This window comes from Corvus hawaiiensis, chromosome Z, assembly GCF_020740725.1.
Source record: "Corvus hawaiiensis isolate bCorHaw1 chromosome Z, bCorHaw1.pri.cur, whole genome shotgun sequence".
NCBI lineage: Eukaryota > Metazoa > Chordata > Aves > Passeriformes > Corvidae > Corvus > Corvus hawaiiensis.
Genome location: NC_063255.1, coordinates 11,845,368 through 11,872,780, shown reverse-complemented (window position 1 = coordinate 11,872,780; position 27,413 = coordinate 11,845,368). Strand labels below are relative to the sequence as shown.

The 27,413-nt window shown below is 38.9% G+C and overlaps 1 protein-coding gene across 3 annotated transcripts in view; it reads right to left on the bottom strand.

Moving 5' to 3' along the window:
* The window catches only part of FYB1 (FYN binding protein 1), a 57,950-nt gene extending 33,028 nt beyond the window's left edge, over positions 1–24,922 (bottom strand). Inside the window, exons 1-2 of one of the 3 annotated variants that reach the window (XM_048292559.1) lie at positions 24,761–24,922; positions 4,405–5,539 (exon numbers count right to left, since the gene is read on the bottom strand). In XM_048292559.1, the coding sequence (XP_048148516.1) occupies positions 4,405–5,539; positions 24,761–24,763 (1,138 nt within the window). In that variant the 5' untranslated portion in view covers positions 24,764–24,922. Of the gene's footprint in view, positions 1–4,404; positions 5,540–11,246; positions 11,416–24,760 lie in introns of those variants that run through there. The other 2 variants (XM_048292561.1, XM_048292560.1) reach the window with 2 other exon arrangements.
* Between the last annotated feature and the right edge of the window lie 2,491 nt (positions 24,923–27,413).

Sequence of the window (27,413 nt, the reverse complement as noted above, 5' to 3'; positions counted from 1 at the left end):
TTAAGCAAAGTATGTGTCAACTTGAAGAATGGGAAACTTTCAGCCTGTTCTTATAATTTTTATCAATCTCTAAATTTTTAGATATGCTCTGTGTTCACATTATTTTCTGGAATCTAGACAGGTTTCAGAACACTTGAAACTTTGGTACAGCAGAGATGCTTTTGTATTGTGACCCATATAATGCAACCATATGATGAAGGTGCATAAGTAGGTGTTTCTTCTTGTGAATCAAAACAGGTGTACAAAATAACAAGATTTCAGAAATTAAATTAAGGAAATATTACTAAGCAGAAAGAATTACTCAGTTCCATCAGTTTTGCTTTTTTTTCTTTAGTAGCTTCCTTTCTGTCACCTTCCATGACAAACTCATGGCTGTTCTTCAGCCTTATGAATTTTCCTTTCTAACTACTGTTCTTAGCACTTCAAAAGGCTGCTGTTGTATATAGTGTAATCCTCAAGACACTGTGTTAAATCTGTCCAGCACAGACCGTGTTGGAAGGTGGGCAATGGTTTCAAGTAGAGCATAACAGGTCATGTGCTTCATTCAGTCCTTTGCAGAGGTCCAGACAGATTGTATGAACATGTTGTATACTTTGATTTAAAAGCCATTCAAACTACGTGTCAAACCTCTTACCAAAATTAACAGGTTCACTGTCATGGTTTCTCTTCTGTGTCCGAAATTTTGCATCTTAGATTCTGAAGCCTCCACTCAGGAATGGTTATAGCTGACTCATTGGGACTTAGCTGCAGGAACAACTCTAGAATTCATGTGTAGACTCTAACAAGTGTATACATGAGAAAAATAGTTTTCTGTGCCTCCATCCCATGATACAAAAAACCCCATATCTTACTGTTAATTTACTAGAATCAGATAATCTTGAAGGGAACAAGTGCACATAAGCCCTAACAAACAAAATTTGAGATATATAGGGGTATATCTTCTGCCAGTTGCAGAAGCTTTGACAATGCACAACGGAGAGCTGTCTTCTGATGCTAAATGGATAAAATTTATTCCTTTAAAAATAAAAATATACTCTAAGACATTTGGAAAATGTTGCAGACAGTTGTAGCTACGGAAATAATCAAGTACAATGAGTTTAAATATTAATTTGCAATAGATTTTGTGTACTTTTGCTTCCTTATGCACAAAAGCAGAAAGTTGCACTCAGAGCAATTCCTGCAAGGAAACACTCAATGTTGATTTATCTGTTTTCTTAAGCAGATAACTAACTAACTAACTAACTAACTAACTAACTAACTAAGACAGAGAAATAACCGTCTCATCCATATTTCTGTCAGGATGGTTGAATTGATTTTTAAATTGCAGTGATTTATCTTTTTCAATGTTGTAAGCCATACTAGCAGTTTAATTTACAGTTTTGCCCACATATTTTAGGAAAATTATGTAGCAAATCCTTGACCTTTGAAGGTAATGCTGCAAAAACTCCAGAGTGGCAGGGTTTTCCTCCATAGCCTTAATATTCTTTGCTGTGGAAGCTCTTAAAAATTCTGAAGAATTTTCTCCCTGACTGAAGCAGACTGACAGCCATGTGCCCACTTCTTGTTCACTGAAAAACTGAAGCCCCAGTGTTAATTGTTCATGAGTTGTGCAGAGGTATGGAGAGCACTGGGGGTCTCAGCCTCCATCTGACTTTGTGTGTGTGGCCACCTGTACCTGTATGATCCCACTACACTCTGTGCAGTTCTCCTTGGAAAGCAACACTACAGTTGCGGCCTCACGTGGAAAGCTGTCAGCAAAACTACTTGGTTTCTCTTCTTTTTTCCTAACACCTTGGGTGTTTATTATCAAACAATATAGTTGATATTATTTTCTGGACACTGAAAACACATGCGTCTCATTGATTCTTAGCTGACATAAATATGATCCCTCGGGGAAAATTGCTGTAAATGGGGCATAACACAGGAATTTACTATTCTGCCATGTATTCGCAAGCCCAGACAGGATCTTAAAGACTGCCTTCACTGGAAAATAGGAGCACTTCAATAGTCAGACTTTTCTAACAAAGACATTTGTATCTACAGAAGTTTTATCGTGAAGTTTTTCAGGACTAGGTGAAAATTTCTAATCCACAGCAAGGCCAACAGCAAACTAACATCCCTTAATATTCATGCAGGCATGGTGGATGATTTAAGTCCTTCTCCCACACATAACTGAGACTGCTGTGTCAAAACTAAGTCCTTCTGCCTCTAACATTTAATGTCATGTCATGCCCAATGAATACTTGTTTTCAAAAACCAGTAAAACAGGTTTCATGGGCAAGGATAACAACCAAAGAAAAAGGGGTGAATTGATACCTCTGAGAAGGCAGAGCTCAAACTCCTGTTTTAAATTGGGCAGTACAAGCTTTTCTGTAATGCAGGCACAAGCTCCTAACACAAATGTAAAAACCACTATGAGTGGAGGTTTCCTCTTCTCAAAGGATAATGCAAAGCCTAACTTTTGCCCTATTTCAGACCAAAGGTTAGATCTCAGAAAGCTTTGTTGCATGGAAAAATTATTTTCATTTGCTTTTTCTTTATATTCAGCACCTGGATCACAGCAACAAATTAAGCAACCATGGCAATCTTCTGTTCATCAGGACACAGTAATGAGCAGGAAGAATCTGTGCTGCGGTGTCTTCCTGACATGACTTTGATTCTTGAAATGACAGTTAAGAAAAAAAATACAGTTCAGTTTAACGACCCTTCCAAACCAAGTAGATTTTATTTATGCTCCAAGAAACACATCAGCAATGAATAACTGTTGAGCTGAAAAGGAGTTCAGGATTCACTCTAGAACGCCTTGTCTGTCCACCAGAACTGTTCTGTGCAGACTTCTGGCCACAAAGAAATGGGCTGCATTAATTAAAGCCAAACAGAACATCAAGATCTACATGCCAGCTCTGGGGGGAAAGGCTGAAGTTCAGGGACACTATGAACAGCTTCTCATGGATATGGTCCCTAAATCTTTCAGTCTTGATCTGCCCCTATGACTGTGAGATAGAGAAGACCATGTCTGATCCTTCATTTCTACTTAGTTGTGTGTGAGTTTTGCAACATATTTGGAAAACCACCTGTGCCACCATGCTGGGCATCTCCATCCTTAGCTCATGTTCCCATGACTCATCAAGGTGGTGGCTGTTCTTACCCCTGGTTAGTGACGACTGGACACCCTGCTTCTAGGAAAAAATTCTGATATTATTCTTACAGCCCTGCTCACAGTGTTAATTTAAAATGCACAGGATAAATACTTCTTATGCTCAGTTTTAAAAAGAGGTGAAAAAAAATGCTTTGCGTCGATAACTGAATGGGAACCAGAAAAAAAATCTGAAAAAGACAATGAGCAGAACAAGAAATAAAAATTCCTCCATTAATTACTTAATGAAAAAATGTATTTAAAAAAATTGTCATTTTCTGTGTTCCCAGCCTTTGTCAGGACTTCTCAAAGTTTTAACTAGCAGAGCTCTTACTCTTCTTATTTAACCAAAACATTTACTGGTGTAGTTGGCTGAAAATGCTGCCTTTCTATATTGAGATTGTATATGGGCGTATTTATTTTAAAGACATACACAAATTTGCCCATTTGAGGATCTTGGCCTGATCTTGGATTTGTGAGAACATTTCCTTAACTGTAGGGTAACAAAGGAAAGCCAGAATACAGCAGCTGAAAAAAAAGTACATTTTTTATTACTGATACACTCCTAATATTTGAGTGGAATAAATAATAACACAACATATAGTTGCATGCAGACTCTGTGTTTTTAGTGAGGTTTTTTTGTCTTGAGAGAAATCAGCTCTGAGCTTTTTCATCCTGCCATAGCCCCTCTGAACTTCTTTGGCCTCAGGAAGAGCAACCTTATGTGTATTCAGAACTGCTGAAACACAAGCCATGCTGTATTCTAGACACAGAAGGTACAAGGAAAAATTATGTATCAACTAAATCACATGAATTTACCTGATGTACCACACATGCACAGCATGGAGTTAGAGCATCCATTGTCAGCTACTTTAGAGCTCCGAATCACACCATTGGGCATCCCCCTTTCTCACCATCTATGCTGAAAACTGAATAATCTAAGTTTGATCTGTTTAATTAAATTAGGACTTAAATGTCTGTTGAGAAAATACTCCCTGACACAAGTTATAGCTGCATCTGAGTAGTTTTGAGAAACAGATGAACCCAGTACCATCAACATTCATCCTGTACTTTATTGCCGAGGGATAGAGAACATAATTTTAATTTCTGTCCTGTATGCAAGAGACACAAGCCTAAGTTAAAGCCCTAAGGGGTTTTCTGATGCACACGTGTCGTGTTATTTCTGAACAGAAGAGGAGATTCCATCTGAAATTGAACTGGTACTAAATGCATCAAAAAGCTAAGGAAGCAAAACAGAGTGGACTTACTATTTTTTTGGCGGCTCTTCCGGAACTTTCCCAGGTGCACAACGGGGGGTCTGCTTGGCTTCTGTGGGGGCTGGCCCAGCTTGAACACTGAGGGCAAGGTTTTCCGCTTGGGCATTTTAGAACTCCTGTCCTCATCCTCTTTATCTTGTGGTTCACCTGATGGTCTTTCTGCAGCAAGTGCTGTATTCATCTTATGGAATTTATGAGAAGAACCTGATTCTTCCTGGATGATTTTGTTGAGGAAGATGTTCTTGGCAGCACTCATTCCCTTTTCTTCAGTGTTTTCCTCCACAGTTTTGGGGGTTCCTTTTGATAAGCTGGACCTGTGGCCAGTAGGCTTCAGAGTTATTTTAGGAAAATGACTGCCTGCAGCTTCTGCAGCAGAGTTATTATTTTCACCCATTTCCTTTGCTTCTGGGAGTGCGTGTGTATTTGTTCTAGGTCCTGACAGTCTTTGCAGAAAACCACTTTTATTAGAAGTGTCTTCATTCTGAGATACCTCATTGTTTAGAGAAGGCTTCTGTGCAAGAGGTGGTTTAGAAACAGGAGGCTTGGGCTCATTTTCTTGTGTTGCAGACCTTAATTTTTCCTTAACTGCAGCTACTTTTGAAAATTCTGGTTTTGCCTCACTCTCCTGTGGTACAAAATTTAAATTTGGTTTTGGTCCCAGAGAACTTTTTTCTTTATCAGGAGGAGAAAGGAACTTGTTCCACGCAGGTTTTGGGTTCAAAGGCTTTGGGTCTTCTCTTGATGGGTCACTGGTTTTGATAGAGAATTTAGTGCATGCAGTTTTTTCATCATTTCCTCTGCTAGTGGGCTGAAGCTGAACACCAAACCTTTGTGCCACTGGGTTCAAATGTGGTGGGTTTGGATCTTTCTCTGTTTTGTCATCACTTGAAGGCTTGACTCCCAGAGGAGGCTTAGGCTGAACAGGTTTTTGAAGGGTACTGGGTCCTGGAGAACATGCTTCATATCCTTTACTTGCAAATTTCTCAAGTACTGCTTTCCTTGTCTGTATTCCTGTAGGTACATCTTGTCTTGGCATTTTGATGGGTCGACTGTTTGACATATCCTCTGTGTCTCTGTTACCTCCCTCAAATTTCTCCATGAGTAACTTCACACGTGGCTTGCAACTCTATAAACATAAAGAAGAGAAAAAGAAAGGGCAGCAGTGGGTAAGTCCTGTTGCAATGTTCTCAAATACTGTACTTTAAAGAGTTTCCTGGTCTGAGGCTTTAGTACTGCTGATTGGCTGAGGAGGTGTTACAGCTCATCTTCCTGTAGGGTTAAGAGAAGCTGAGCATTTTGTTGTATCCTTGTAGCGTTTATACAATATTTTAAAATTTTCATTCAAGTACTGCCTTTCAGGTGCTGCAGGTCTTTTTGGGCATATTATAATTTCTGTTTACTTCTGGAATTGTGAACTGGACACATAATAAATGTAAGAAAATATGTATAACTTTAAAATCAACACACCTAAAAATTTGACTGTCCTGTGATGAGAAGCATAGGTTACTGGAACCTGGAAGAATGTACCCAGATTTGTGTTATTCCTGCTAACTCTTGGGAGAACTACAAGTTCCTTTGTGAAAACAGAAATTCTTCTGGTTGGTGTATGTGTGTGCCAATTTTTCTTTCCTTTCTCAGCAGTTTTCTTACTTGCCGTTCCCCCCACCCTCACTTTGTCCCTGTTTCTATTCTCCATTTTTTATCTGAATAAAACTGTGCATGTGTGGACAGCAAAGGACAATATGTGAAGTAAAATTGAAAGAAATGACAATCAATACCCCCAGATATTGTTAAAAAGAAGTCTTTAAAAAAAAGAAGTTGAGCAATTCCAAGAGAATAAAACCCAGCTTCATTCAAAAATAGATGTTTTAATTGGTCAGCCCAATTCAATAACTTACAGGAACAGTCTTAATAGGAACTGAACCCAAAAGCTCAAAACATTTGAATTCAGGAAAAATAAAACACATCACAGTGCAGGATGGGAGCAAAAGGCAGTGAGTTGGTCCCACTCACTGGGCAGGGGCCACCTTTGGGTACCAGGAATGCTCTGGAGCAAGGAGTCCTCTCCCAGCCGACAGTGGCAGCAGGGGTGCAGCTATGGCAGATATATTACTACATCCAATTCACAAGTAGGACCTGGATTTCCTGTGTGAGTTAAAATGTAAAACTTATGATATAAAGCAGGAATGTTATAACTAGGAAGAGTTCTGAAGCATCTGTTTATAAACAAAGGAGTATTGCTACAAAGCATAATAAATTGGTGTTTGAAAAAAAATTAGAGGTTTAAGAATGAACTGTGTCTTCACTCAGTGAGTGTTCAGTGAATTTTTTTTTTTTTTAACTTCAATAACAAGAGCCTCTCAATTGGGCTTTTGCTCCTTTTGCCTTCTGTTTGATGGTATCTCATTACATAAACAGCCTGCTATGCTGGAGTAGTTATATACCTGAAACTTCTGCAACTTAAAGGTAACTATCCCAATCTGTCAGCATTGCCGAGAAATTCAATCTTTCCAAACTGATTGTGTTGAGCTACAAATTACTCACATTAAATGCAGCCAAAACAAGACAGACATAATGAAAACTTTTACCCAGAGAACCACATTGTTGGGTGTTTTTGCACATACAGAGAAGGAAGGAAGTACACATTTACTATGGAGATTATCAGGGTTAAGCCATCTACTGCTGTTTGATGCACATGCACTCACACATACACACACAATTACATTGCAGAGGTACATATATGTATCATTAATCATTCAAGACTTGTCCCACAATACCTCACAAGGCACTGATTTTACCCATTTAGAGAGTTTAGCCAACTGCAACGCCAGAGAGAATAACAAAGCCTTTCATCTCTGACCTCTTTTGACTTAGTACTAATTAATGATTTTTTTTAAGGTCTGTAACAAAATTTAGACCACCACAGATACCGTAATTATAGCTTACGTCTGAAGTCTTCAGAGCTTCTAAGTTAAGATTTGATCAGCTGCCTGGCCAACTCAGCAGCTCATTTCTTTTGAAAGTCATAGCAACAAATTGATTCCTTTTCCACTTTTTCTATTTGAAATACAAGAAAACATACTGTGCAAATGACAATACTTTTTATGAGCAACAGCCATTCAGCATGTAGACCTTTAGCAAACTGGGAATGTGGCTTTGAAGAAAATTTTATTATTATGATATATGGTTTCTGAGAAGTTTTCTACATTTGCAATAGCAAGATTACATGAATTACACAAATTATATTCATACATGCTTTCAAATGCACTGAACCATTCATTACTGCCATATTAGGAGTGTCAATGGATTTTTTAAAATAAATTTCTTCCCAACATTGTGAATAAACCTCGCCCTAGTCATGCATACTTACAAGCTCAGCAAGAGTAAAAGGCTCCTGGACATGTGGAAGAGTTTACAATCAACAATAAAACCTCTTTCATTTACTTAACTTGAATAGTAAGTGGTAAAGGTAATAGTAAGAATCAAAATAGAGTAAGAAACTTGGTGAAATCTTTCTGCTTCTCTTTAATGTACATCACTAATGTCTGCCTTCATAAGTGTCATGTTAGAAATCATATTGTAGATTCTAATGCACAGCCTGACTGGTCAGGTAGACAGCGGGGAACTGGGGAAAAAAGAAAATTTTTTGTTTGTGGCCCTGCCCATAGAGTAATCTCCACAGTTTCTGTGCTTCCCTTCCCAGAAGCAGTTACCTATTCCATTATCACATACAGTAGGTTGTAAATCATGAAATGGGAACTTGAAAAGATTCCGAAGAGAGATTAAGTTCCCCCTATCCTTCCCCTCTAAAGCTCAACGTGTCTGTGCAAAAGAGGAGCTCGTGCAAAAGAGGAGTCTCATGCAAAAGCTATTTGGGTTATTTTCTGAACTTTCTCTTTGATCCCTATTTGCACTCAGTGCAAAATATTTTGGCTTTTCAACTTTTGATCTGAACTGCAAGCAGCACATAAGGAGCACAGTAAGATTTCCTTTGATACAAGATGGTTGCATTATTCAGATGTGTCTGCTCAAATCTAGAGCAATACCCAGGTTTTAGTTCCCATGCCTTAGATATATTTGTGTACACAGAGCTTTCACAGCCTCCCCACTGCCTTCAGCAGAGACTCACACAGGTACGAAGTTACACTTGTACAGAATTGTTCCACAACTACACCTTAGCTACACCTCAGTGTTAACAAGCGTAATTCTCGATAATTTACAATATAGCTGTACATTTCTGTACAGAAGTATGCTGTAATGAAAATACAAAAAAAAAATTTCAGTTGTATTCTTCCTGAATATGGATATTTTAGTCTCAACTGGCAGCCTGAACAAAAAAAATATTTTTGCCTTGGCATAAATATAACTTTATTATTTATTTTCCTGTCTTGGTGAAGCCAACAGATTATTTCACTTCAACTTCCCCTTGAGGCCACTCTTTCTTCAAACAGCAACACTGGATCAGTGAACAGAATAGCAGATGTGTGTGCATACAATCGTTAACTAGGCAAATGAAATATATGTAACTGTTGACTGTACAAAGAATTCACTCAAAATACATTCAGATCTGATTTATAAAGAATAAAACCCCCATCTTTTCTCAGCTGTAACTTTTATATTTCTATTCCCAACTGACGGGGGTCTAAACATACCCTTTAAAAACTCAAAATCAGATCTTGATGAGTTTGCTAGAGAGTAATGAAATAAAGATTAAAAAGCTATCTCTTTAAGAAGAAAACTGTGCTTACTCATGAATTCTGTGACAGCGAAATAACCAGAAAAGTTGATAACCACTAAGGGAATTGAGCTCTAACCTATGGGCAGGATATAAGGAATAAGCAAATGGACAAAAAAGACAGGGAAAATTACACAGCTAATTATAGAAAAATATAGATCTGAAAATTATTTTTCAACTCTATATAAGTCTGATGTAACTTCTACTGAAGTTAATAGATTTGAGGCAGTGTAGCTTTTTGTTTAAATGCTAGTGCCATTCTGAATTTGTGATAAAATTATTGCTCGACTACTTTCTTTCCCAGACACCTCAGAATTATCATTATGCAACTTTGCTGTTTCCAGAAAAGATTTCCAAATTGCTTTTCTTCCCCTTGAGTCTAGCTGTAATTACTAGTTCAAGAAGACTCCCTCCAAGAGTAAGTGCAGCATTTGGAAAGTGGAGCTGAGAGGTTGCAATGCTCTGCACCTATGAATGTGTGTAGCAGAAGCATGAAAGGAAGGCAAAGAGACACAGTTTGGCCAAACAAGACTTGCTAATACAATGGTTGGTATAAAAGAGAAATGAGCCCTCATAACATAATACTAAAGACAGAGGAGACATGCTATTCTTCTGTCTAGGGTTTTTATGAAAGGCAGACCTCTAGGATGGAGAGGATAGAGAGCAATCAAAGGGATTCCTCAGTGAGAAGCTGACAGCCTCTGTTATCCTGAGAGCATCATTTCAAACATCCCTCTAACACCAGCAAGACAAAACCAGCACACACATGAGGACGTACGGTTGTCAAAATTAGACAAGGCAGTGTTCCAGCCTGGTTACAGTTTACTCTGTATTTTTTCCATTGTGCATTCCTCTACACCTTTCTTATCTCTCTCATCACTTTTTCTCACCTTCTACCTAATCATAAAACCAGCTACTCATACCGCAGAAAAATAAAAGGATCTCTCCAGATGAGTTTGAGACCAGGACAAGTGAGGGCATAGGGCTCAACCAGAACAGCCAGATTACATCCCACACTACTACAAGTAGTAGAACTTGTAGTTCCCAAACTAATTCTGTCAAAGACCATGTGCAAGGTCCAAGTATGAAAGGAGGCACGATCATCTATTCATCCTATGTCCTAATAGGCTCACCACAAAATTTCTCTCTAAATGGATTTTTTTGGTACCTGTTTAAGTGAAAATCAGAAGTATCAACCACTGACAACTTGGTCTTCAACAATAGAAGCCTGGTGGCTTCAATTTTTCCATTAAGAATTTGTATTTGATATAAACAGACTAGTTAATATCCATTTCTTCAAAAGGATTGCATTTTTGCAACATAGTTTTATATAAACACAAAATTTCATGATATTTCATAATTTTCTTTTCAGAATTATTTTTCTCATATGCTTTCTCATACCCTTTATGAATTATTTCTTTCAGATTAATGTAAACTTTCTCAAGATCTGCCCAGAAATGAAACAGATTTCTCTTCACTTGGACCCCTATTTATACAGTAGTGTATACAGTCACTATCTTACGAAAGTTTGATTTGTCTGGTTATCCCACTAAAGTGAATGCTCCAAGCCTCAAGGAAGAAAAACTTGGAATTCCTGTCACCACAAAGTTCCTATCCTTATTTTGAGAATTTCAGGATCCCATATGATTTTAAAAGAAATTTTGTGCAATTTTAAGACAGTGAGTACCATTTTGACTCATACCTGGAAAGGAAAATATCTTCCCCGACCAACTACTGACTAAATACATACACAGATATCTCAATCCAGAGTACGGTATATTAAAAAATATCCTACTCATAATTTAAGAAATGATAATTAATGCAAAAGGGATAACTAAAAAAGAATTTCTGCTATAATTCAAAATGCAAAGGCCACTTAAATTAGGACCACTTTTAGTAAAATTTCAGAGAACTAAACACAAAACTTTGAGACAGAAAAGTCCATTTTGTCATCTTAGCATCTGTTCAGCTCCTAAACTAAGTAAACTCTACAACTAGATTTCCAGTTAATTAAGTTATACTCAATACCTTGTACTGATTCTTTTTCTTCTGGAACTTTCCACGCTTATTTTTAAGACAAATATGTACAACAGTTTACCTGGATATCCCAAAGCTCTCCAATATTTTGATACAAGCAGAAAAACTGGCTCCCTCAATGCAACAATCCACGGGTGTATCAACTTAACGGCCTGGTCTTTTTGCTAAAGAGGAGTTTTGCTTCTCACAAGATACACTTGTGGGTTTCATTACCATGAACAGTAACTGCTCTCCCCAGGATATTAGGCAAGAAGTGCTGGAGGAAAAGGGAACTTAAGTGTGTTCAGACTGGTTGGCTGCTGCCATCAGCAGTAAGCACCATGTGATATCCAAAAGTATTGCATTTACCCCATATTGCATAGTCCTGTGAGGCTGTTTCAGTGCATACGCTTGTAGAGCCTTTATAGAATAGCTGCTAATGAAATGTGTGCGGTAATTACAGGCATAAAGGGTGGACTGGCCACAAATCCAGCGCCCTGCTACCGCTGAGAATCCTGCATACATTCCCACTCACCAGGTGTCAGCTAACGTGTTCATTTTCTCCCCCACATTTGCCAGTGGGATCTTGAGATTCTGCTGGCCAGGTTTTAAAAACTTCTACGATGTGGATATTTTTTTAAAAAACCTATGATCATACATTTCTTTTGTCCTTCCTCCTGTGTGTTCATTACAAAAGTCAAAGAGTTTGAAGGATGATATAGGATAGAAAAGCTGATACTGAGTAAATAAGCTTCACAAGAAATTCTAGACTTGTGTTTGTGCTGAAGGTAAATCAAAACCACAAAGGCGGAACCCTCTACAAAATACAGCTCAGTGAATTTGCTGGAGCTGTGCTTGGGGAGTAGATTGCAGAAGAAAAGCTGTGTGTCCTTGAGCTTAATCAAAAGTTATTTGAATCTTTTCCATGGTCTACTATACTCTCCTTCTGCACAACCTTCTTAGTATTTTTTGAAACATTCTGGGGTGTTAAAGTAAAGTATTGAAAGTGCATGATATTTCCAGCTTAATTTTACAAAAACTTCTAGCTCAGCTACTTCAGAAGTTTATTAGGGTGCTGGATGGATCTTATTTGAGTTAGAAACTGCTACATGCCAATGATAACTGGTTCTTTTTGTAATATAACACAATGGCTTTTTTGTAGCGGGAGAAATACAGTTATTTATGCTATTCATTCAGCTAAACACTATTTTATTTACAAAGTAGTATTTATTTGTGAAATAAACAATCATCACAGATGATAATACATTGATTATTAATACTAAGGCAGATTAGAATTTGTGACTTGCTGTTGTATGTGGCAACTTTCATGACTGTTTTAAGATGCTAACTGTAGCACTAGAGTCATTTTGTGTGGGTAAACATTACTGCAAGGGTTTACTCCCAGTATCAGCTCTAGACAAATCATGCAATGATCAAAGAACTAGCTTATCTTTGCAGCCCTGAATGCTAGACAGTTCCTGTTGTCTTCTCTTTCATCCAATACACACAAATAAGTACATCCTTAACTGACAGAATGCTGATGAGAATATAAATTGCAACAAACACAATGAAAAGAACAGCTTATGCTGTGAAATTGCTGTGAAAGTTGCCCATCTGCAATATCCAGAATGTGCCTCATTTTACACTTGCAGGTGCAATAGCTTCTTGAAATCTCTCTGGTTTTTTTCCACTTATTTCTGTGAAGGTTGCTGGAAAGTGATACAGGGAAATTAGCTATTTTTAGGTGAAGAAAGAATCTGAACAAATTAATACTTTAAGGAACAAGACCCACAAGCCTGAAAGCAATGTGAAGTTATTTTGCTTTTTTTACTTTTCAGAAAAACAACAGCAGCAGCAGCAAAAAAATCACAAGTTCATATTCAAGCAAGACAAGGATGCTAATAATGATAATGCTTTCTTATATGTACAAATGCCATTACACTCTCTGTGTAGACCAAACCCAGCATCTAAATCCCAGCACATCACTGGTGTCTTACTGTTCCTATGAGGAAATGTTATGACTGCAACCTTAAGTATATAATTTTTTTATCAGAGCATTTATTCAGCTGTTTCCATGTAACTTTGGAAAAAGTGGCTGCTTATAAATTAAATTTGTCAAAAATGAAGGAAAGAAGAAAGGGAAGAAAAAGAATCAGAACCCTGGCCACTCAGGAAGATCCTCCCCCTCTATTTGGCCCTGGTGAGGCCACATCTGGAGTGCTGTGTCCAGTTCTGGGCTACTCAGTACAAGAAAGAAAAGGAGCTACTGGAGAGGGCTCAGCAAAGATCACAAAGATGATTTGGGATCTGGAGCATCGCTCTTACGAGAAGAGACTGTGGGATCTGGGTGTGTCTTCTCAGTCTGGAGAAGAGAAAACTGAGAGAGGATCTTACCAATGCATAAAAATATCTCGGAGGCAGGTGCCCAGAGGATGGTGCCAGGTTCTTTTCAGTGGTGCCCAGAGACAGGACAAGGAGCAATGTCCATAAACTGTAACACAAGAAGTTCCAGGAGGAACTTCTCAAGACGAGGAGGAACTTCTTTCAAATGAGGGTGGCAGAGCACTGGAACACCTGCCCAGGGCAGTCATGGAGTCTCCCTCTCTGGAGATATTCAAAACCCACCCGGACATGTTCCTGTGTAACCTCATCAGGAGGGTTGGACTGGAATCTGCAGAGTTCCCTTCCAGCCCTAATGATTCCGTGACTGTGTGAGTCTCTGCTGTAAATGCCAGTCCACCTTTTTAAGGTATTTTTCTTTCATTTACTGATGTTGCCCTTTGCTCCAAAATGGTTTGAAAAGTCAAGAACTTCCATGTGTGTAACCTCTTGCTTTCCAATTCAATGGTCACAAAGAATATCATAGTTAGCATCTTGTTACCTCCACAGCTGTGTCAATACTATTGTTTGAGTTCCTGTAAACTGAAGTGACATGATAAAAAAAAAAATCTTTATCTTTTGATGTTGTCTTTAACCTGCTTCATTTCACTAACTTTAAGTGTATTACATGATCCCAGATTAGGTGAGAGAGCACAACAGACTTAAGTGGTGAGGGAGGGTGGGAGAAGAAAAAGGCAGAGATGATTGGCTGGGGCAGATAATGTTTAAAACGTGTATACAGGGCAGTCAGGGCCAGGGGGTAGTATGTGGGACACCTTTGGACAGGTCCATTAATACCATTAAAGCAGTTTGGATATCTCCTTCCTAAGTCAGAATAGTGTTGCTCTGTAATATACAACACATGCAAGTATGTGGAGCACTGAGCAAGAAAAAGTCAACGTTAGCAGCGTTTTTCACTGAAACTTTACTTCCTGCCTACTCCTCCTCTTTCTCACAGGGCTTTTTCTTCCTAGTTGTTACTGAACAGGTTATGTCTCTGTAAGAAGTAGTCTATGCAGCAGTGAGGGAAGATATTGGAAAACTCTTTTAACTTTAGCACATTAGTCTATGATCCCTGTATTCATGGTTAATGCTTAGTTTTGTACCACACAGTGCTTAGTACAAATACCAGAGATTAATGTGGCCTTGTGTTAACTCCCTACATCTGTGACGAATAAGTCTTGTGCCAGCTAATGCTTCCTTGTTTACTTCTATCAGTGATTAATATGTACTAGCTGATATCTTAGTTTTGAGAACAAGGATTGTGTGTCAGAGCAAAGAATGATAAGAGAAGTACATTATGACCTGACACTCTCAAGGAGAAAAGATTCATCAGAAGATCTGGAACCATATTCAAACAAGTAAATTGAAGTAATTAGTATATATACACGTATTCAGGAATATACTCTGGAGAATTATTATTCTTAAAAGAATACTTTTAAGGAGAATTCCCCATGCACCCAGTGTTGCTAATAAAGTAATGTTGTTTTTCCTAACTAACAAATTGGTTGGAGAGTTTATTTCCCAGTTTTCAGTGACATGGGGGAAGACTTGCCACAGGAGCAGAAATAACATATTTCTCTATCAATAATCTCTGTACATACTTGTACTGAAAGAATTTCAGACTACCTGGTTTCGTGCAGTTTCTGAGGTAACATTTTGAGTACATGAACCTCATCAGAGGACAAGGCAAAGACTCAGCAGTCCTGCTTCACAGCGCTGTGCCACTCCCCAGAGTCAGAGTTCCTGGGGAGAAGTGCCATCTTGCCGTAGCAGTGATGCTATTACAGCACCACTTTGGAAAGTACCTGATTTTCAGAATAAACTTGATATTCCTGAACACTGGCAGGAGCTTTTGTCTGCAGTTGCTACAGCGCACTATGAGAACCAGCATTTTTGGTAGGGTCAGTCTGCGTTATCTTTGTGTCTGCAGACATGGCTAGACTTCCTCAAAAATGTGCTGCTGCATTTCCATCTCATTCTCATTTGAAGGTGGTTTTAGTATTTCTGGCAGAAGTTTGGTCATGAGCAATTTAACAGCATTTCCTTGTGTCTACATGCACTGTCATGCTTATGGGAACAATTTGGCTTTCCTGATGCTTTTGGGGACATGCAGGATTCCCTGGAAGTTCCTCAAGTCAGTGCTGTGGCTCTTTTAAAATGTAGTTACTCAATATCTATAACCTTATAACCATTGCTTATTTTTAATAAATTTATACTTGCCTGAACAAGGAGTGCAGCAATCTGTTTCCACTATTTTTATTCTTCTACACTAAAGAAATGTAGGATTACCAAATTCAAGGAAGAAGTCAAAGTCCTTACCCTGACTATGCCTTGTGAAGGACATGTTCCTGTCATGAAGGAAACCTGGCACACTCCAGAGCTTCACAATCAAGTGGTGTTAAGATCCTGGTTTTCTGCTGGGGTGTATGTACTGTAATAAATCACAGGCGTTCCTGGGGACAGCTGAAGCTGATGCAAAGCACCTGCTGTACAGAAAAATCTTTCATGCTAAAAGCCAGAAGTCTTTCCATTTAGTAACTTGAGGAGTGCTCAAATCTCAAGCAATTTTTTTGTCAATAAAAAGCTCGTATTCGGGCATTAGCTGTCTTGTTCTGCACTGCCCTGCACCCCCTTCCATGCCTGCCCCTGCACTGACCCCCAGTGCCCACTGCCATGTCACAGGCTCTTCCCTGCCCCTTTTGCTGCCTAGCTCACCCACACGGGGGGCTCAGATTAAGTGGCTTTTCAACGAGGCTTTTGCCCTGCAAGCTGTGAGGGTTCTGCTCATGTCAGCACTCGGGGGGTTCTATCTGCCTGGGTTCAGTTCCAGGAGTCCAGGGGGAATTGAAAGCAGTGCCGCAGCAGAAAACACTCATGGTAATCAAATGGTAACACCAGGCTTTTGCTAAACCCCTCCACAAGGAAACCCTCTGGAGGGCACAGAGTTCACTACGATGTGAAGAGCGCTGATGAATGCTCACAGAGTGTGCCACAGCACCATTGCTGCTCACACCCCACAGCTCTGCCTCACTGAGGGCCACCCCTGGTCACCAGGGGTAGCTTGCTTAGACGGCTTAATGAGCAAAATTGCAGGTGATGTGAGTGTAGCTGTGATGGCTGAGTTTGCAACAACCGAGTCCTAGTCTGAGGCAAGGGGGATGTGGACAGGACGTGGTGGCCGTCGCAGTAAGGCAAGGCAGCCACTCAGGAGACTAGCAGGCAAGCCGACTCGCTGGCTGGGAAGTTGCTAGAAGCTGTGTATGAGAGGAAATTAGGAGAGATTGGGGTGACAGGGAGGATGGAGGAACAGGGCAGGGCTACTGGAAGCTGAGCACAAGCAGTTTGTGTGCGCAGAAGACCTCTGGCAGCGGGGGGAGGGTCTGCCCTGTTGTGCTCCCTCAGCCACCTCCTCCGTGCCCCTTAGGAATGGCTGTGCCTGTGCCCGGCCTTCCTCCAGCGTCCGCTCGCCGGGCCCGACTCTGCGCTTCCCTTGCCGGGACTCAGGCTGGCCCGGAGGGACCGGGGCTGGCCGGAGCCCGTGCAGGCCTGAGAGCGCGGAGGCGGCGATCGCAGCAGCTGCGCCGGGGAGAGGAGAAGGGAGGGAGCCTCAACTGCGGGAAGGAGACATTGGGACGTCAGAGAGGAAGGAAAACTTTCTCAAGGAAGAAGTTGCTTCAGTTTCCACCCTATATACCCCTCATGTGAATGGCTGGGCAGGCGATTATCAGCTGGTTGGCTTCTCCTTCAGAACCACCCTCCCCCGCCCCCCCCCCCCCACCCCTCAGCTGCTGCTGCTGCTGCCGCCGCTGCCAGGAGGAAGTGGGAAAGCAGGAGGAACAGTCAGCTTTAACAAAGCTCTCCTGACTTCTCGTTCTCTTCAACAGTCCTTCCCTGCCTCCGCCTGGGAGGCAAAAAGGTGTGCAAAAACCTATGCAAATGTGTCACCGGGAGTTGTGTAAACCCTGTGGGAGGGAGAGAGGGATGTCTCTGGACCGCCCGCACTTTCATACACAAATTTAACAACTTCCTTTCCTGCCCTCTTGTATATTAAACACCCATCAGGTCTTCACGTCTCACCTGCTTTTAGTGCAGAGAAGCAAAACAGAAATTCGTATTTCCTAAAAAGCACCCAAGCTGCAGGCAAGGTCCTGTTCTGAGCTGTTTGCCCTTCTGCACTACCTTAATGGAGCAGAGAGGACTTGCAGTTGACATCTGTGCCTCTTCAGGTATCACCTAGCTCAGGTATCTTAGGCTTTCTCGGGAACTGGGTAATAAAGGGCCTTCACCCTTCAATGTATCCTCCTTAAACCTCTAATAAAAGGTTTCAGATGAGAGCAATATAATCTCTATAAATGTCAGATGATTTCTTAACAACAGCTCTTCAGTCTTTTCATTTTAAAAAGTGGAAGATCAGACTTATATTTGTTAGCTATTCCCCAATTCATATTACAGGGATCAGGCTGCTTTTGCTTTTAAAAGATGTTTGCTTAAAAAACCTGAAACAAACAAAATCTCATACATTTTCACGGTCAATCTCAATCAGTCAAACAATCCCTGGTAAAGCTTAAAAAAAAAAGAGTTTTAATGAGTGAAAATTGACACTTTCCTGTACTTTATTTGCTCTCAAGAAGTTACCTGTCACAAGTGAGGCTAAATTTGAACGCATCTGAAACAGAAAGTTAAGGCTCAAGTTAAATTCTCAGTTGCAGGAATCACTCTGCTTCTGTATCCTTTTCCAGTGCTTCTGTGATAATTGTCTTATTTGAACTACATCTGGTACTTGTAGAGTCTTTTCTTGTGGTCTGAAGTTTTAATTTTTTAGTTACCATGTATGCCATACTGCAATTTTTTTTATATTCTAAAACAAGAAGGGGGAAAGGCAAAGCTTAAAAAAAAAAGAAAATAATGATGTGGCCTAAATAACAACAACAAAGGGAATGCTCCCACATCATAAACTTTTCAAAACACAAAGTGACTTCAGAAACAGTTTTAATCAGAGATAATAAATTTTAAAAATAAACACAGTTTAATCCAAACATCTTTAAGAAGAATGATTCAGAAAAAATTTACTAAGTCCTTCTATCTAGTGTTTGCTTAATGCCTGACATCCTTTTTAGGTCCCTATCTTTTAAGCTTTTAAAAAACTTTGACTATCCCTGATTCCTGATCTTTAGCAGGTAGTGGCAGGTTGGTCACAAAGCCTTCTGGCTTTAAAGTGACTGGTTAGCCTGTGATATAAATCCGTAAACAAAAGAAAGGAGAATTTCATTTATGTGAGAATGCATTCATCTGTGCCTCTGGCAATCACAGCAGAAAACCAGGATCAGTTTTCCATCTGCTGAGAGTCCTTTTGGTGAAGTCAGCTTAGACAGAGTGTGCACACAAACCCTATATTCTGAAGCCTTGCTGGTACATTAAGAGTTTCTTTCAAAAAGAACATTTCTTCCTCCCTGTCCTACTCTCCTCTCTTTTTTGAAGATTTCCCTCTCTTCTGCTAACCTCTTCCCCTTTTTATCCAGTATTTGGAATGTGCTACCTGGGAAATGAGACATAAGTGACCTGTGTATCCCCTCTTCCACCATACACCTGCCCTGCGGTCAGATGGGTCCCACCTTTCAGCCATGCACAGAAGGGAACGCTTTTAAGCAGCGCTTTCTCTGTACAAATATCCTGTGCCTATTTTTAACGTGGTGCCTTTCCCGGGTGCCGGCACAATGGTGACCTCTAATGGTTACAAATCGTAACCGTCCAGCATCATTTAGGGAGGGAGGGAGAAAGGGTGGAAATCTGCAGCCCCTCTAACTTGTCCCAGCTTTTGATTTCCATCACTGTTAAAAGAAAAGTAAAAGGAAAAAAAAACAAACCCAGAAACCTAGAAACAACAACAAAACCAAACCAACAAAAAAAGTAAACTAATTGGGATTTTTTGTTGTGGGTTTTTTTTTTTTTTTGCTTTGTTTCTAATGCCTTTCTTCTCCCATTGCCTCTCACTCTGTCCTTGTGCATCTCTGAGATGAGTATGACACACTTCCATTAGACATTTGAAAACAGCAATAATGCTTCTCTTAACTTCTTGTCTGTCATGCGTCCAAATTCCCTGATCACCTACTGTGAGCACAGGGAATTCAGTTGCTGCTGTTATGTTTACTCAGTGCCTGCCCGCTGTCCTGCCTAAGAGGCAGAGAAGCTATGACTGCTTTCTTAACTTTAATCGTGCAAATTTAGTTACTTACCAAATCTGTTATTTGCACTGTTACAGGCACTTGAATCTTCTGGTTACAGAATTTGTGTGAATGAGAAGGGGAAGTTCATCAGGGTCTCTTTCAGTTTTGCTGTTGCCTCAGAGAAGCTATAGGCCATGACAGATGAGGCAGCATATACCAGATTTTTTTTGCTCCAGAGGCTAAATTGTATGGGGAAAAAAAAATTCCATTTTTTTTGTTATGCAAGATCACACTGCCAACCTTTTGGTGAGCAAGGGCTAGATTGAAAGGTAAGGTGAGTCTGCTGAGCATTCATAAAAAATTGGGCCATTGGGTAGATCATCAATTGAACAGAATATTTTTACTGTGAAGTATACGACAGCTGCTGGGGGCGAGAAGAGCAGCAGGAAACAGAAATGCAGCACTGGTCAGCTGAGGGGGGGTCCATACTGTTCATTCTTGTGGGCTATTGCATAAATTTGAGCCTGAAAAACTTCTCTTACAGGATGATGAACAGAGATTTGATAAAAAACTCATGTCATGTGAAGAAAATACTCAAATCCATGGAAACTTAGGTGTGGAATAATGAATTAAAGACTGAGATCCAGAAGAGAATAAGGTAAGACCTCAGAAATCATAGAAATAGGACCACTGAAGAATAAACACTTGAAGATATAAAAGGAATTGACAAAAGGATTTTGGAAATAGTTAAAAAAATTACTGAGAAATGGAGAAGTTCAATGGTTGTGCCTTAATTGTTGTTTTGAGAGCCTTTGTAGAAGAGAACTAAGTGAAAGCCTGGAGACATGATTTCTGAAAGTTTTTGTTCTCCCAAAGACATATGAAAAGAGGTATCCCTATGATTCATCTTTAGAATCAAAATGCAGATGCCCTCAGGGGTTTACAGAAGAATCATGGCATTGTAGAGGTTGTGACACTTCTCAAGAACTTAGTGAAACAAGTGACCAATGGGAAGAAAAGGCATTAGACATCAGCAGAAGTGAAAGGAACACCCAGCCATAGCTGCAAATACAATATGCACAAGATCCTCTGATCCCTATTTCATTCAATGAAAATGTAAACTCTCTAAAAGTATTAAATCATTTTGCCTATAATTATGGATTGAATTTGGCAAATTTCTTACATGTCCCACTTTTAAATGAGCAATAAATAATTTTCATGGCTTTTCAATATCATCCAGTGATGACACTGCAAATTAAGAGATCATTGTTCACAGTTTCAGTGCTGGAACATAGGTGTGGCTTTGTTTTTGTACGTTTCTGTGTAATTTTTCCACTCTTAATTTTCTGTGTACTTCACCTTTTACATTGAGGGATGTGGCTGAAGGTAGGTGCTCTTTTTGTTCATTTCATATTTTTCCTGTAAAGAAAACTGAACTCTGATGAAGAATTACTTTTATTGTTTTTTAGGGGTTTTTTTCTCTTAACTAAATGAAAAACATGAACGGTTTGTAAGAAAAAATATCTAAAAAGATGACTTTCTGTTGAAATGGACCCACAAATCCCATCAGGTTCTTAATCCAAGGCTGTTGATTCAGGCGTGGATGATTTACTGATAAAAACTACAACTGCTTCTACAACAAAAAATTTAAAAGTGCACCTTTAAATATCCTTGTGTTATCTGCATTATGCTATCAGGAGCCGTTATCGATGTCGCATGATATGTTCTATATCAGCTTCATATTTACATTTGTTTATGCATATGATTTATCTTGGTCTAATTTACATGCCTAACACATTTTCCTATATTAGCTTCCCCTCTTCCTCCCTCCCTTCCACTCCCCAAGAATATGAAAAACTTTAACAAATAAATATCATATGAAGGGTATTGTTGTTCTGAATTCTAGGGGTGTCTGCAAATGTGTTTTTTGTCTAAGTTTCAAAGTACAGGGATGGGGAAGGTTGCAATTCATTCAGCATCTCTTAAATATTGCCTGGTACCAGTGTGAATGGTCTAGTGGATGTAGTAGTCCTGGCTTGCCAACAGTTTCCCTAAACAATATGATGGGGCTCTCAAGCTGGATGCAAGACACAATAGGATAACTAGGATGCTGGGATTTGTGAGGCTCTGAGTGCAGCTTGTCTCTCTGTGCCAATAGAGGGCATTATGTATGCACACAGCAGAGCTGTCATTGAGAGCTGCAGGCAATCCTCCTGTCGCTTGTCTGGCTTTACCATTACAGTGTTTTTCCTAGTGTCTTATATAGTGAGTAAAAAAAGTACTTTTGGATTTAATTGGGGCAGATGTTAGTTTATAGAATTTTTGAAAGTAGCATAAATATCAGGAAAAAAGAATTATCTCTCAGTGTTTCTCTACTTCTTATGCTCCAGTTCAGCTTCACAGACAGAAAACCTTGCATGTTTAACAAAAACAATAGTATCCTGAACATTTTATTATTCTTAGCCCTGCGAGCTGTGTTTTGCACAAATCAGTTTCAAAAGTCTGTGTTTGCAGTTATGCAAGACCTGCTGGTCTTCTGTGGCTGTCAGAAGTCCAGTGACCTCAGTGATTTTCGCAGGCAGGTAGAACTCACTTCACAGAGAGCTCCTTAGGAGATGGTTCCTTCTGAATGTGGTTAGGCACTCATCCCATTTTATGACCAACATATAATTGTATATAATACATCTTTCTGTGCAGAATCTGTAGGATTTATTTTTTTTCTTTAAACAAAGGGTAAACCCTAACAGATCAATCAAATTTCTTGGTTTGCCTTATTTTCATCAGAAAATTTATTACTAAATTCTCATGTCTCAAAAGTTTTTTTGCTTCTTAGAGTATATCTGAGAATTATCAGTATCACTGCAAAAAGACAGGCATGCTAAGGGGTATTTCTCTAGGTCAGGAATCAATGCAGCCTGTCCTGACTTGAAATCAAAAGAAAATGCAACTTTTCCCCTTGGGTTAATAAGCTGCAGTCTCATCTGTCTGAAGCTATTATTGTAGTTCTTGTATTTTTTTCAGCTGATATTATATCCAAGTGTTTTGGTCTAAACTTTCCTCTGTGGTGATGGTCAAAAATGAAGTAGTGAATTCTATGTTTTGCTCCTCATTTGGATTTCAGGATTCTGCAGGCCTAACTTTGCTCCCTCTATCTCTTTCTGTATGCACTAAAACCAGATTATACCCAATCTCATGCTCAAGAAGTTCATTGATTTTTTTTTTTTTGGTAGGAATACTATTTTTTCCACAAGTTTGTTTGCTGGTGTAAAACTGCCACAAATCAAACTTTCCCAAAGTACTCTTTACTTTTTTCTGTTACTTCTTTTGCTCTCCTCCTAATTTTTTTCTGTCTTTTCATATTGCTGTAATATAAATTTCCACCTGTGCAGCATCAAAGCAAAGACCAAAAAATGTGATTTGCTTCCTTGGTGAAGTTTTTGGGTTGCCTGTAATGCAAAGATGAAAGCACTTCCTTCCCCATAATTTTATGTAGCATTGTCAAGAAAACAGACTAAAGGAATAAATTCATGGCTTGCATAACTTTGAATTGTCATTCATATTTGGAATCAGGGAAACAACCTGGAAATCTGTAAGGATTTAATCAAAAAAGTGAAACTGTTAATTGTTGCTTATTTTCAAGCTCCATTTGGCAACAGCAGAAATTCAGTGATTAACATATCCAGAAGCATACTATTTCTAAACAAACCTGTTTGTGAAAGCAGCTAGCCACTTGAATCATGCCAGAAGACTAACTGTGTGCAAATTTTAATGTAGGATTTTGCAAATACAAGTATTGCATACGTATCTGTGTTCCTCTAGTACAAGAATCCCTGTGGCAGCTAGAAATCAGCAGGCAACAGCACAGCAAGATACTACTTTGGTAGTCCTTATTCAGATCCTGTTTATTCATACGTAAATCTAGAGTAAGTCAAGTGACTTGAATTATTGGTGTAAGCAAATATAGTGTTTTGACCTTCAGTACTTGGTTCTGCACAGTGGGATTACAACAGAAATAAATAAAATAAAAGTACCTGGTTTATATTTTAAAACCAAAAAGTATGCCTTATGTAAACATTTTGCTTCAGATTCAGTAAGAATTTGATCATAGTGTAAAGCAGAGACAAATTCAACCAGAGCACTCAGAATTTTGTGCAGCATTATTAAGTGTGAACCATATTTTATTCCATCTATTTCACATTACCATTTTTCAAGTGGCACTTGCAATGAGCAACCTTTTTCACCTGTAAGTTTCACAAGGCACGTTTTTTTCTTTTGAAAGAGGATTAACAGCCTCAAGTAAATAATAATTCTTTAGTAGTACTGCAGCCAGGGAAGATGGTTGTAGTACCTTTGGACAGAGGTACCATGATAAATGTATACAAGCTACTCCAGGAGTTCTAAATCTTTTCCAAGAGCAAAGATGGCCTGAAAAGTTATTCAGATTTCTTACTTTTCAACATTTACCTGTAAAAACACTAATCTTGAAATTATCAGTTTGTTTTATTAATAAAATACTTATAAAAAGATACATATAGAGAGTCTAATGAAACTGACTTTCTAAGGAAACAAATTCTATCAGTTTGCTAAACACACAACACCACACCACAGTCCCCATCCAACTATACTGAAGATTTATAGATAAAATCCTTTATCTTTTTAGTTACAAAGCCCTGCTGAATCAAAATAAGATAGTAGAATTGGTTTTTTTAAAATCTAATTAGGTGTGCCCCATTTCTTTGTTGGTGTCACACTGACATTTGACTGCAGAATTCCTCTGGATACACAATCTAGTTTTTCAGTTTGGCCTTGAAATAAGTTGTTTTCCTTAATTTTGTATGCCAGAATCAGTGAAGTACATACAAACCAGTTCAGATGATGAAGGACCTAAAAAAAATAAAAAGTTTCCTCATGCCCTCAAAAGCAGGAAGCCAGATGGAAGGATTTGAAAACTCTTAGAAATAAATATAAAGATTTACAGTCACATTCACAGCAGTTTTAGTGGCAATGCATCCATTTAATAAAAAGTAAATGAATAAAGTCCTGTACTTACCATAATTTCAGTTCTTCTGTCTCCACAAGCCTGCTAAGGAGTATGCACTGTACTAGAGGGAGTCAGAAATGTTCTTTGTCCTTCACTGTCAACATTTATTTAGAAAGCGTATGTGGTCTGTCCAGCCTTCACAGGAAAAGATATCAGCAGTATTCTTGTTTTGCACATTATCAGAGACCTAACAGAATTTTAAACAGTATTTGTTTGGGTTACATCGCACCACTTTGAAGGATGAATAGGTTTTATTCATTCATTTAATGACTTCCAAGATTTTTATGAAAAGCCTGTCTACGCTGATGATAAAATTATGTAGTTATTTTTTTCAGTAATCTTTGACTGAATTAAAAAGGCAAATGTATTTTGGTTTTGTTTTTCGTACTCAGGGTTCCTGCATTTTCATGTATTTAGGCTTCTCATACTCAGGGTTCCTGCATTTTCATGTATTTAGGCTTCACTATCAACCCTGTGCATGTCTCCTTCTGACCCAGACTTTCATGGATATTTAAAATCTGAAGTAATTTTCTATCTCTAATAGGCTGAACTGTATTTCTATCAATTAGCCTTTAATTATTCAGCTCTTCATAGCTGATACTATGAGAAAAATAGGATTGTCCTGTCTGACAGGGTATTAAAGTTCTGTAGACTTCCTATTCTGCACAAAAATTAAACGAAGAAGGGGCATATGGCCATAAACTTCAGTGAGCTAGATCTAGAAAAAACCCAAAAACTAAAACAAAGGGCTTAATGAAAAAGGGTGAAAGAAGAAAGAAAGGGAGTGAAATACTGGCAGATACAGGAAAGAGGATACTGGCATATTTTGGTGATGTCTAACTTCTAAATAAAAATCAGTTGAGTTTTTGGTAAGCAATCTTCTCAGTATGAAGTAATGGGGGATAAATAAATATGATATTAAAATAATAGAAAATACCATATCTGTGTAAGAAGCAAGATTTAAACTGCATTCTGTGGTGAAATCCGGATTCCCTATAATTTCAGTGCTACAGCACAGACAGCATTACTGTATTGCTCTAAGTCCCAAACCAGTTGTTTTCTATTAAACTTTCAATGGAACATATCTATACTATCTATTATAGAGATAATAGCAAATACAACTACAGATACTTATAAGGGCAATTAGTAAACATATTACCTATTTTCCTCAAACCAGGCAATCACTAGGGCAGCTATGTGGGTTTTTTTCTTGAGCACAACATTATGTAACTCTAAGAACAGTTTTGAATGTTTGAAAAACATTCCATGTATGTAACTACATCTAATGTAGGTTTCACTAAAGAAGGATTGTGTCTGAATAAATTAATTCCTCTTTTACAAGGTTTAGCTGACATTTAATTTATTTGCCTAGATTTCAACAGAGTATTTCATGTGATGTGATGTCCTTTGTTGAATTTTAAGTGACGGCAATTGGGAGAGGATGTGACCTATCGGAAAGACTGCAAGGTAGACAAGGAGATGGTTAAAGCTACATCAGTTTAGTGGAAAGGGTTTAACTGGGATTACTCACAGTGTTCTGCAGGTATCCGTCATGGGGCTGATCCTGTCTGATCCATGACTTGGGTCAGGAGTTTGGTGCCTATACTGATGTTATCTGAAGCTATTCTAAACTGAATGGTTCCTGGGGAAAATCAAGTTGTTATACAGGAAGGATGAGAAGAGTTTTGTACTGGAGTGATAGAACTCAACCAAAGTTTGATAAAATGTTAAATAATAAAGTCATATTTGCTTTGTGCCAGGGAGACAATGAGTCACTAACATGACATGCACATGGGAAAAGCACATGTAATTTACATGTGCATTAGGCAAATGGTTTTTGGGAGAGGAAGGAAAAGAATTTGTGCAGAGGACTGATGAGGTCTTGTTTACAGCCCTGTGTGCAACTCTGGTCAGCTATGCTGAGTGACCAAGTGAAAACTTCTAATATGAGCAGGACTTCCTGGCTTCTGAAAGGATACTGGAAGAGCTTACCTTGGGTAGCTTAAGAAAGTGGAGATTAGAGGTTATGACAAGGTCTGTAAGCATCAGGGAAGGATAACTTATACCAAAAAATAAGGGATTAAAATCAAGTGTGTATAAATAAGTTGCGACTACATTTTAAAGTGGGAATTATATTATACTATAGTTTTTATTAATTTATATTCATTTACATTCAGAAATGATCTTCCAAAGAGCATAGAGGAGGAAGGAGATCAGTAAGGCTTGCATATCTTACATGACCAATTTATTAATGACATTTAATGACAGGACAGGGAGAATTCTGCTGTTAGGAAAAAAATCTGCTGATCAGAGAGATGTTTGGTCACTGTGTCTGCTCACACTGAGTGTTAACTCTTAGATTATGGTAGGTTACCCTAGGCCTATCCTCTGTACTTTTTTTTAAAGCAGGAATGTTTCCATGTCCAGCTCTTTAGGATTTACTCTGTCTGTTAAAGCTTTCCTGATATCTGATAGCTTTACTCTTGGTGGAGAGTTCTCCCACTGTGAGACAGTAATACCAGATCTTCACCAAGAGGTGCTTTATTGCAGGTCCACAGTGCAGTAAAAAGCCTGTCAGGTTTGAGGCTTTCTGAAGCGTCCCAGGAAGACTGCAGGAATGCTAGGTGCATGTGCATCCTGTTCCGCCCATTGGGAATATCCT